Here is a 12,438-nt window from a genome sequence, read left to right as displayed (position 1 = left end):
AAATTATTATATCTCCTAACTTTGTGATTTTCCAATAAGTGTAGGTTGAATAAAGAGGACTAATAAGCAGGGCTATGAATGATGATCATGAGAAAGCTACACTACTAATGCATCTCGATATGTACAATCGTACAACATTGTAAATAATTGTCCTTCTAATTTACGTTGGGGTTGCAATTATTGAACATGCATTAAAGTTGAAGCCCTTCCCCTAGTGACACCACAACTTTATCATTATTTGATCAAGATAATTTTTTTTATATTATGAAATTATTATTATTATATTCCTTCTTATTCTTATTATTGAGAAAAGAGTGGACTTCCTCATAATTAATAATGTTAGATTGAGATAATTACTAAGTTAAGTGATTGCATGATGGAGACAGACTTGATAGTTAAACTTAAAGTAATTAAAAAAAATTGATTGATAGTTAAACTTAAAGTAATTAATAATTAATTAATTGAGTGTATGGGAGAAGACAATAAATAGAATTAAATTAAACAAATAATGATAAAGCATCTTCTTTTTTTCATTTTTCATGCATTTAACTAAACTTCATTTAAACCATAAATTTCATTTAAATTCTATAATACACATGATACACTACAAACAAGAGGTGCCTGAAAAAAAAGAGAGAATTCTTATTGGAAAAAAAAATACATTGAATAATAACGATATTGCATTCGAAGGAAAATAAATCGAGCTACAGACTACAGGCATGTAATATTTTTGTATCACAGATTGTCACAGATGGCCGGAGCAAACGAGAGTTCTGTCTTGCCCATATCAAAAACGATATTGTAATTCTGTTGCTGAGTATTTCCAAATATAGATAACGAACCCTTAGGCCCTGCACTAGAATATGCCAAGCACTGCAACTCCCGTCCCCGATCGTCCTCCACAGATAGAAATGAGTTCCCTGGAGGCACATTAAATGTTGCATTTCCTGCAAAATGAAAAGCAATTGGTGGAAACTTGGATATAGGCACCGTACTTTCGTAGCAAAGATCGGTTCCGCCGGTAGAAGAGGCATTCACAGACTTAGCTTTGATACTAGACTTCACTGCGGCCAGGAAGGGCTTGTACGCAGGATCAGGCAGATAAGTTAGCGTGGTTCCAGAATCAATTATCAGCCCGCCATTTCCAGAAGAATCAACTAAGAATGTCGAAGCCGGATATTTAATCGTCGTGCCGCCAACGCTGATTCCATCCAAGTTAAGATAGTAGTAAGTTGAAAAGTAATTGGGATCATTCACCCCAATGAAAGGAGTAGATTGGAACTTGCCAGGAAGACCAGCAATCGGAGCGTCTCCCAAAAAGAGAGGGCTAACGCCGGACTCGTCTTCAACAGATCCCAAGCAGTATGAAAACTTGTTTTTGATGGTTTCGCCCAGCTGAGACACCAGCGAAAGGACGCCTCTTCCAAGACCGACTATACCAGCGGCCCCGCCAAAATCACCCCCCTGCAGGTTGCCGCAGCCAAAGGTAATGCGCGGAATAGCTTCCCACCCGGACGAAACCGAAGCCCTTCTTTTCAGACTGAAAGTTTCTGAAGCCATGTCTCCGGACGTGGATGAAAAATCTCCATATAGATAGGAATACTGGCATGTGTCAGGATAACCGCACGAATTTGAAAACGATCCACTACAAAATTTGCTATTGCATGAAACATTCTTGTATGTGGAAGATGTATGAGAATTGTACAAGGGGTCCTGCTGTTGATAACAGCTAATGCAAGGTTCGCATTGCACCCAAATTAGGTCGCTGCCTGTGTCGACAACCATATGCTGTAGAATTGGAATGGGACGCCCTATGCCCATTTGCATTATAAATTCGTAGTCACCTGAGCTTACTGGGCTGTAGAAATTTTCTGTGCTTCCTCTTGCCAAGGCCTGCAGCCTCTCCAGCCGCCTTTGGCTCCTGTCCACAGATCGCCGCAGTCGTTGACGCGTCGTCAGGTTGTGGGCTTTCATAAGTGGAGACACACGAGACTCTCTGCGGATCAATTCTGCTCTGTAATTATTGGCCCGCTCAGTAAGTTTCCCTCCATCGCAGCTGTTATATGAAAGCAAGTATAAGAGGATTACAACTATTGACTTGAAAATGCTCATTGCAGCCATGATTGCAGAGTGCTAAATGAGACCTTACTTTCGTACAGAAAAACTACCTTGATTTATAGCCTACTACTCATTGTTTCATCGACTTTGATAACTTGAAAAATATATAAACAATTCATTATTGCATGTTCTCAGTTGTGCCGATGCATGGTTAACGTTTGTTACGCATGTATAGTTCTAGTTTTCTATATTCCAACTGCATCTTTTTTTTGGTTAGACTAAGTGAATCTTAGCTGCAAGCTTCTGTGAATCTTAGTTGGAAATTTGATAAGTTGGTGTTATTAGGAATAAGACCAGGATGATATAGATGCAATGTCTATATAATTTTTATGATGCATCGATATCTTATGCATACAATACATGTTATACATATATTATATATTACATATATATAACTATTGCTGATACATAAAGACTGTCATATAATTTTATTTGATTTCAATTATTTTTTGTAATGCAAGAGAGTGGGACACTGCTTGAAGAGAAAAAGGTGGCATGCCAAAATGCCAGCCGGCTTGTGAAATTTGATAGTATGCATGGGTTCTTTTGTGTATTATAACTTTGAATTTTGTCAGGTTGTATTTTAATATAATAGAATCTTAATTATTAATAAAAATTAAATATTTATTATAAAGTTATATGTTATGTTTATTAAATTAAGAGAATATAATTATTTTTAAAAGTATACGAATTTAGAATGTTCTTTGTAAGATTGTTTTTAATTAGATTTTTAATTAATGTACTTTTGTCATTTTAATAATAAATTGTTAAATTTAAAAAATCTATTTTTTAAAAAAATTTGTTAATTTATTAATTTATTTTCAATTTTAATAATCAATTTAGTAAATTTATTTTATATTAAATTTTAAAATTAAAAATTGATTTTCGATTTTCATAATGATATTTATCTTTCTTTTTTTTTCAATTCTTTCTATATACTATTTTGTAAAGAATAAAATTATTTTTTAATATTTAATAATTTATGTAATATTGCTTTTTAAAAATTATTATTTTTATTATGAAATTATTTACTTTATTTAATATAACTTATTATTAATACTTACTATACTCCAATGAGTTTTTGTTAACTAATTTAAAACAAAAAAGCAATTGCATGTTTTGAGTTATGCTATGCATGATCAACACGTGTTTGTTAAGTATGTGTATTTCTAATTTTCTAGATACCCAATTGCATCTTTCTTTGGTTAGGCTATAAGTAAATCTTATCTAGAAGCGTTTTTTATTCAAAAATCTGATAAACTTGGTGTTACTAGGAATAGGATAAGGATGATATAGTTAAGTGTTTGCCATGCTTTAAGAGAAAATGGTGGCACGTCGGACTACCACTCGACACTTGGAATATATTTTTATAATCTTTGCGAGCGATATTATTTTTTAAAATATATAAATTTTGAAATACAAATTGAATGATAATCAAAAGATCAAGTTAAAATAAATTTTCATTTTACAAATGACGGTGATTGTAAAATTTTCAAAATAGAATGTATGTTTTGTTCTTAAGATTAAAAATGCCCAATACAGAAGTACATTTCACTTTTTCTTTTTTAATCAAATTTATATAATTTTATCTAGAATTATAATTTTTATTTATGAAAACCTTTCTAATAAACTTTTTTCTATGACTACTTTAATTTTTTTTATATAAATAAACTCATAATAATAAATACGTAAATTTCAACTGTATAATAATTTATTTAATAATATATTTATAATTAAGTTAATAATAAATATATATCTAAATTATATAATAATTTTTAATGATTTATTAATTAATTTTGAAACTAATTATAAATTTAGCACATTCCTTTTGTATTCAAATTTTTTAATTTTTTTTCTATTCCTTCACTTCATTGTTAGAAAGATAATGAAATCATATTTGTGTTTAATTATAATAAATTTTTAATAATTTATGTGATAATTTTTATATATTTATTTTGTGTTTCTTATTTGATACTATGTTAATATTTAAAAAATTAATGATTTTCTTTATTTTTATAAATAATTCAAATTTAAAATATTTATAATCTTATAAATAATGAATTGAGAACTAATTAAATTGATCAAACTATTATTAAATTTAAATTTTAAAGGCAATGGTGATTTATGTTTCTCTTCTCAATAATAAAATGTATGGTGAACACATATCAACATTTCACTTCTTTGGTTAAATTTGAATGATTATGTAGAACTAAAACTTTCTAAAGACATCATAAATATAGTGATAATTGAAATTTTACTTTTCGTCTTAAAATAAAATTTAATTTAATTTATTAAATACAATAAATAAATATTTAAAAAAGTCAAAATTTTATTATATTTTTAAAAAAATATTATTTCTCAATTTTTTTTCAAATACTATATTCATAAAAATCAGCATGTAGAAAATTTATGACTTATAAAAATTAATACATGTAAAATTATATTTAATTTTTTTACTTGATCACATTTATAACCTATCTTCAATTTAGAATATAAGTTACAATGAAATTTGAAAATATTGCTCATGACATTAATTTCAAACTCTAATTTTATGAATGTAACATTGTTGAGATTCTTTATTTTCTATTTTATTTTTTATATTTTATTGTTCACAAAAGTTGAGTTTTTACTTATTCACATTTATGACCCATCTTTAATTAAAAATATAAGTTATAACCAAAATTAGAAAAAATATTAGGACCGTGTCATTATTTCCAAAAAATAATTTTATAAATGAAGCATTTTTTTAGATTATTGTTTTCTATTCTACTTTATGCTTTTATAAATGAAGCATTTCTTTAGATTATTGTTTTCTATTCTACTTTATGCTTTTTCTTAGTTTCAAACATTGTATTTATCCTCTCTAATGAAAAATACACTTTTGTATATATATTTTCAAAATAAAATTTCTCATTCATAAAATTACACAAAATTTGAAGAAGCAACAACTAAGGTGAATTAGCTAAGGTTCAAGCATTGCATACTAAAAAATGCAACCAAATCATCATGTAAGGGAAAAGTCTAAACAAAACATGACATGGTTATGAGAATATTGGTCAAATAGCACAAGTTACTTTAGTTGTTAATAAAATTTCATAAGAATAACTCCAAGGAAGAAATGAAAATAAGAAGGGTTTGTAGTGAATGGCTTGAGAGTCTAGCTATATAGTAATCACATATTTTGGATATTTTTAAATTTTATCAATTATTGAGTCAATAAGTAAAAATAGATTTAAGAGAAGAAACAAAGAAAATTTTAAATTTTGGAGTTAAAATTATTGTGGAAGATCTTCCTTCAATAATACACTCTTTTTTTTATAAAAAAAAAAATTGGAGAATATACAAATAAAAAATGTATGATATATACTAAATAATGTCTATCTATTAGAATTCATAACCTACATGGCAATGTAACATCTTGCCAAATACATAGCTAATAGAACCTTAAACTATTAGATGTTTTTCTTCAATAGATGGTTAGATAGATGTGGAGATTACAAATGAGATGATTTTATGGTAATATTCTTGGTATTCCTTAGTAAACTAGACAAAAAATTGATAGCAAACAATGAATTTTTATTGTGGTCTAATTATTCTTTAGAACATGTTTGATATGTTTAGGAATGTAATGCCCGTCGAAATACCCTAGAGAAATAATCTAAAATCTACTAACAAATGTAGATAATTTTTTTTTAAAACCTCCATTACTCTAAGTTATCATCATCATACATCAATACAACATTAACTATTTGCAAGATCAAATGAAACAACATGTACATAACCATAAAACTAAATTACGCAAGCAGATAAACTCATTTAAATATCAACTTATCTTCAAATATACTCTTGCAAACATAACTACTCCCTAGGGTATATTAACGTCACTACTTGAAATCATCTAAACATACCACTTATCCACCTAGAATTTCACATTCTATTACTAAGTTAACCATTTACTTTCATGCAACCAAACTAATATTAAATCATATGCATAATTGATTCACATAATACTTTCTTAGGTTCATATGAAATACTAATTGAATGCTTCTAACCTATCCATTATCTACTATCAAGCATCATAAATCTATTAAATCATTTCATCTAGATAATTCTCATTTATTTAATAAGATTCAACACAACTTTTCTATTCTTTCTATCATTCATTTCATAGGATAACATAGCACAATACCATTTCTCAAATATAATTGCAACACAAATACATATAAGCTTTTTCTTCTCTTCTGTATAGATCTACTAAATTCATAATACATAACGAATATCTGATACCTCAATGAATAATAAAGGAACACTTCTCATAATCACTACATCAAGTCCTAATATAATGTTCATTTGCAATTACATAAAGATACCTAATATAAGGATACATAATCTCTTTTACATGTATAATTCATCATGATACAATATCTTATTTTCTACGTACATAGAAATCGACCCCAAGAGTAATCACATGAAGAATCCATGCACGCTATCATCCAAGAAGAATATCCCAATGGAAGAAGGCATCAACCACCCAACCATGTCCAATAAGGAACCACCCCCCAGGCTAAGAGATGACATAAGGTTCCAAATTACACTCATTACCTAAGCTAACACCTAACAACCAAAGGATACAAAATTAATTCACAAGACTCTAACATAAATATACCATCAAAATACATCACATGGCTAAATCAAAGCAAGTAACCTCCAGAGGCTATCAACAAAAATCAAGGCATATGGATAATGAACACATGTGGGGTAGAGTGTCATCAAATGATAACCTCATGTGGCATCTATCTCCACCTTGGAGTCACTCAAGGGAGATCGGGTATACCACTCCAATAGTCTTCCCAATCTAAGATCCCAAATCCATCTTCCTGGATCTGTCCGATTGGGGCATACAATAACATATTCTTTATCTTGATTAGATGAATTCATAGTTACCCATCCCTCTAATTAATTATTATGATTATCACTTGCAATTACAAGAAAACTCTTCATGATGTTCCAACAAGTCTAGACCCCCTCCTAGAGGCCTAATGCTTAAGACCCTGATCTACACATGCAAGAGCCCACTCTCGCAGCCATGGACCATAACTATAGGGTATAATACACATCCAAATATAATATTGAATAACATAATGAAGGCTAAAAAATGATATAAGAAAAGTCATAACAAATTGAGAAATGATTTCTCAAAATCTCATGAGTAATAATGGAGCAAGAGAAGGGAGAAGCGCTGCATTTGAATTCAGGATAGGGCAGGAAACCCTGGAATGGATAGGAAAACTAGGGGGAGAATGGAAAGGATGATTCCTGGGACTTCCTAGATTCCTCTAAGTTGAGTGGAAAGGACCTGGCGGATGTGGACCCACAGGCAGGCGACAATCCTATCAATCCTGATGGAGAAAATGGAGAATCACGTGCTGGAGATACTCCCAGGCATGAACCTGTTCGAAGGGACAATGGTCGGTCTTGGACTTCTCTATTGAGTGTCAAACCGAGTGGAAAGTCCTCTCTCCCTCTAGTTCGTAATATTTCAAACCCAGAAAAAGGTAGATTTCCTATTGAAATTCCAGACCCTATTATTGATCATAATATCAACCTTATGACAATGACAGTGGTTGGGAAAATTTTGGGCCCGAGGCCAAATATTGATATTGTTAGGGCATTTGCTAAACGCAAATGGGCACTTAAAGGTCAAGTAGAGATCACCGCTATGTCCAAAGGGGCACTGTCATTTACTTTCTCTTGCAAGGAAGACATGTCAAGAGTGCTCTATGATGGCCCTTGGCTGATTGGTAAATCAATGCTAGCTTTGAAAAAATGGTTGCCTAAGATGGACTTGAATGAATCCTTCTTTGTTCAGGCTCTAGTCTGGGTTAGATTGTTGAGCCTTCCCTTAGAGTTCTTGGTGGAAGATCTGTTTAAAGGAATTGCTAGCTCTTTCATTGAACTCCTTTCTATGGACCCTATCACAATGGCTAGAAGAAGACTTACCTTTGTCAGTATCTGTGTGGGAGTTATGCAAGGCATAGATATGGCCCTATCCATTGAGATCAATTCTAGATTGGGAAAATGGAACCAACCTTCAGAATATGAAAGTGTCCCTTTCGCTTTCTTTCACTACAAAAAAGTGGGACATACAACAAGGAAATGCCCTCTTTAGGCTATCAGAGAAAAAGAAAAGAAAGAAAAGGCAATGCAATGGAAAGCAAAAAACCCTGTTAAGCAACCTGAGGGCTTTGAAAAAGAGAAAAAAATTGAAGAGGCCCAGAGTGTCATTATCCCTGACACGGTAGAACAACACATGGATGTTAATATGGAAAACCCAGAAATACCTTTCCCTGAACAAGATAAAAAGGATCAAATAGGCAAAGACAATAGAGAACAACAAGATATCAATCGGGAGGATCAAAGAAGTGATAACCTGGAAGAAGGAGAAATACAGGTGGTGTTACAGGATAATGAGGAAGCAAATTTGAATCACATTACAAATAACACCAATAGAGATGACCTTAGTAGCGACTATGAAGAAGCCCAGAAGTGTTTGATCCTTGGAGGAATCCCGTTGTTGGGATCACAACAATTTATGGAGATGGTGAAATCCACCTTCCAACAATCATCAATGACCTTACTGCTTAATGCTAAGTGGGCTGAGGTCAAAGATGTTAACCAAAAGATAACCACCCAAAATACTCAAGAGGAATATTGCCATACAAGTGAAGTAGCGGAGCGAAAGAGAGGAGGTTCAAAAGGGCCTAAATCTACCCCTTAGGCTAATTCAGTCAAGACAAGAAACCAGACCAAAGCTGACATGTGTTTTAAACCATCTCCTCATTGAAGTAAAAAAGAAAGCTAGATTAGAGATCAAGAGGAAAGCAAGAATATAGCGGATGCCACTCATATGACCATCCATGAGGTATGTTCCCTAGTTAGAAAATGAAAATAATTTCATGGAATATACATGGACTGAATAGTCCACATAAATAGGATGTTCTTAGAAATTTAGTTAGAGAGTAGAAACTGAAGATTGTTCTTATCCAAGAAACTAAAGTGACTAAAGAGAAAGTTGAGAAGATTAACCTTTTTAAGGATGGGGAAGTTTTAGGAGGTAGCTCGGCTGGTGCATTTGGGGGTATTGCCATTTTCTAGAATCTAAGGCGTGTTACTAGGGTGTCTGTTAAGAAGGATAGAAATTTGGCCTTTGTTAGGTTTCATCATTTAGGGGATGGTACCTCATGGCTCCTAACTAATATTTACACCCCTAATAATAGAATCGGTAGATGTAAATTTTGGAAGAAGATGGAGGCTATTGAGTGTCTTTTTAAGCATGGAATGTGGATGGTCATTGGGGACTTCAACACCCCTCTCTATGACAAAGATAAGTTTGGAGGTGTCCCCTCTCAGTTAAGTCAAAGAACATAAGCTGGACATTGTTATTATCCAAGAAACTAAAATGACTAAAGAGAAAGTAGAAAAGATTAAGCTTTTTAAGGATGGGGAATTTTTTGGTGGAAGCTCAGATGGTGCTTCTGGGGGCATTGCAATTTTCTAGAACCTTAGGCGTATTTCTGGGGATCTTGTCAATCAGGATAGCAATCTAGCTTTTATTAGGTTTCATCACATTGGGGACAACACCTCTTTACTACTTACCAATATTTATTCCCCTAATAATAGACTTGGTAGAAGCAAATTTTGGAAAACGTTGGAAGTTATTCGGGTTCTTTACAAGGAGGATATGTGGATTGTTATGGGGGATTTCAACACCCCTCTCCGAGACAATGAGAAATTTGGAGGTGTCCCTTCACAACTAGAAAGTAGAATGGATATTTTTAACTTTATCAACAACTAGGGTCTGCATGATATTGAGCTCCAAGGAGCCAATTTTACCTGGATGAACAGGAGGACGGGGGAAGATCTCATTCAAGTCAGACTTGACACAGCCCTTATTTCTAACGAGTGGTCTAACCATTATCAATGCTCCCTCTCTGCTATCTCTAGGATAGGTTCTAATCATTTCCTTGTGATTTTTGTTGCTGATAATATCATTGTTAAAAGAAATTTCCCATTTAGATTTGAAAGGATGTGGTTGGACCACCCTAACCTTGTGCAAGTCATTGAGAAATGGTGATCTATTGATGTTAAAGGTACTGCTATGTATAGAATGGCAAAAAAATTAAGGAATGTGAAGGACAATATTAAAAAATAGAACAAGGAGGTTTTCAGAGATCTGTTTGCTGCCAAGACCAAAACCCAGTTGGAACTCAAGGAAATTTAGGATAAAATCCAAATGAGTGGATACAATGAAGTATCAATCAGGGAGGAAAATGAAGTGCCTGTGAAGTACCACAAGATTATTAGAAGAGAGGAAAAATTCTGGAAATAAAGGTCTAGATCTTTATGGCTTAAAGCTGGGGACAAAAATACTAGATTCTTCCATATGACCACAATGAAACACAAGGCTGCTAATAGAATCTCTAAGCTGAGAATTGGGGGAACTCAAACGAGAAAGGATGATGAGATTGGGAAGGAAGATAATAACTTTTTTACCTTACTTATTTCAGCGGACTTTGGTTTGGATGGTCACTCCCAGAGTGCCATCCTTGAGAACATTCCTTCAACTATTAATGAGGATCTAAAAAAGGCCTTGGTTACCATCCCTTCTGAGGAGGAAGTTAAAAAAGTAGTTTTTTCTTTTCATGGGAACAAAGCCCCGGGCCCAGATGCATTTCCATTGTTCTTCTTTCAAACCTTTTGGGACATCCTCAAAGCTGATGTAGTTAAAGGTGTGTAGGAATTTTTTGGGGCTAGAATGATCTTAAAGGAACTCAATGCAACTTTATTGGTTTTGATACCCAAATGCTTGGGGGCTGACTATATGGATAAGTTCTGGTCGATAAGCTTAAGCAACTCATTCTATAAAATCATCTCTAAGGTGGTGACAAGAAGACTTCTAAGGATTCTTCCTCTGATCATTTCGCCCCAATAGAGTGGATTTGTTCCTAGCAGACAAATCCTTGACTCTATCATTGCTATCCATGAAAACATTCATTCGCTGGTGGATTCGAAAAAGAAAGGATTTCTTATGAAGCTGGATTTGTCTAAAGCCTATGACTGAGTGGACTGGAGTTTCTTGGGTAAGGTGCTTGGAGCTTTTGGTTTTGGACTAAGGTTTATTCAGATGATTGATCAACTCATCTCAACCCCTTCTTTTTCTATCATTATCAATGGGGTGACTTCCCCCTTCTTCAAAACTTCTAAGGGTATCAGGCAAGGGAATCCCATATCCCCTATACTCTTCATCATTTTGGCTGAATGTCTACGTAAATTTATCAACAAGTATGTTTCTTTGGGGCTTCTTTGTGGTATATCACCCTCTTCTAGTTTTAGAACCTGTACTCATCAGCAATTTGTTGATGATACCATTTTAATGGGATCATCCACTATCAAAGAAGTGTCCAATTTGAAAAACCTTCTCAACACTTATAGCTTGGCCTCGGGTCAAACTGTCAATTGGGAGAAAAGCTCCATTTTCTTCTTCAACACCCTAGAGGACAGACAAATCAAGATGTTTTAGATCCTTGGATGCCAAATTGGTAACTATCTACCTTGGCCTCCCCTTGGGATTGAAACCCTCAAAGTTGTTTTGGAATATTTTTGTGGATAGGTTCAGTAGAAAGATGGCTGGTTGGAAAGGTACCCTTCTTAGTCAAGCTAGAAAAGTCCAACTTTTAAAATCTTATCTCCAGAGTCTTTCAGTGTATGCTTTATGCCTTCTTAAAATCCCTGGCATATTTGTTGATGCCATTGAGAAAATCCAGAAAGCCTTCTTGTGGTCTAGGGTTGAGGAGAAAAAGAGGATGACTCTCATGGCCTAGGATAATGTGTATAAACCCAAAAAGAAGGGGGGTTTGGGTTTAAGGAATATCAGAACTTTGAACAAAAATATTCTTGCCAAACAAATTTGTAGAACTTATTAGGAAAAAGGAGAATGGAATGATATCTGGAAGGCTAAGTACTTATAAAAAGTTCCCACCATAGAGGATTTCTTGGTCTCTGATCAGATACCAAGCAGTTCTTTCATTTGGAACAGTGTAATTCAGGCTAAAGGTATTGCTAGTCTCGGCAATGTCTGGACCATAGGTGATGGAAGGAAAGTGAACTTTTAGGATGATGCTTGGATTGGTGGAGCCCCTCTTTATAAGAAGGCTTATCAGATGATCATCCAAAATTGTAAGAAAAAGATCGGTGCCAAAATGGTTGATTATTGGAAAGATCAAAAGTGGGTGGACCTCAATTCTATTGATCCGAAACTCA

At 33.3% G+C, this 12,438-nt stretch overlaps 1 protein-coding gene across 1 annotated transcript; it reads right to left on the bottom strand.

The window, feature by feature from the left end:
• Positions 1-618: 618 nt before the first annotated feature.
• On the bottom strand, positions 619-2,190 carry LOC131045974 (aspartic proteinase nepenthesin-1). The gene has a single exon (XM_057979606.2). It carries the CDS (start codon positions 2,119-2,121, stop codon positions 736-738), a length of 1,386 nt encoding a protein of 461 aa, XP_057835589.1. The 5' UTR covers positions 2,122-2,190; the 3' UTR covers positions 619-735.
• Between the last annotated feature and the right edge of the window lie 10,248 nt (positions 2,191-12,438).

The sequence above is a fragment of the Cryptomeria japonica genome, chromosome 11, assembly GCF_030272615.1.
Source record: "Cryptomeria japonica chromosome 11, Sugi_1.0, whole genome shotgun sequence".
Lineage (NCBI taxonomy): Eukaryota > Viridiplantae > Streptophyta > Pinopsida > Cupressales > Cupressaceae > Cryptomeria > Cryptomeria japonica.
The sequence above is the reverse complement of the archived record's forward strand: the minus strand, read 5'-3'. Positions and strand labels throughout refer to the sequence as shown.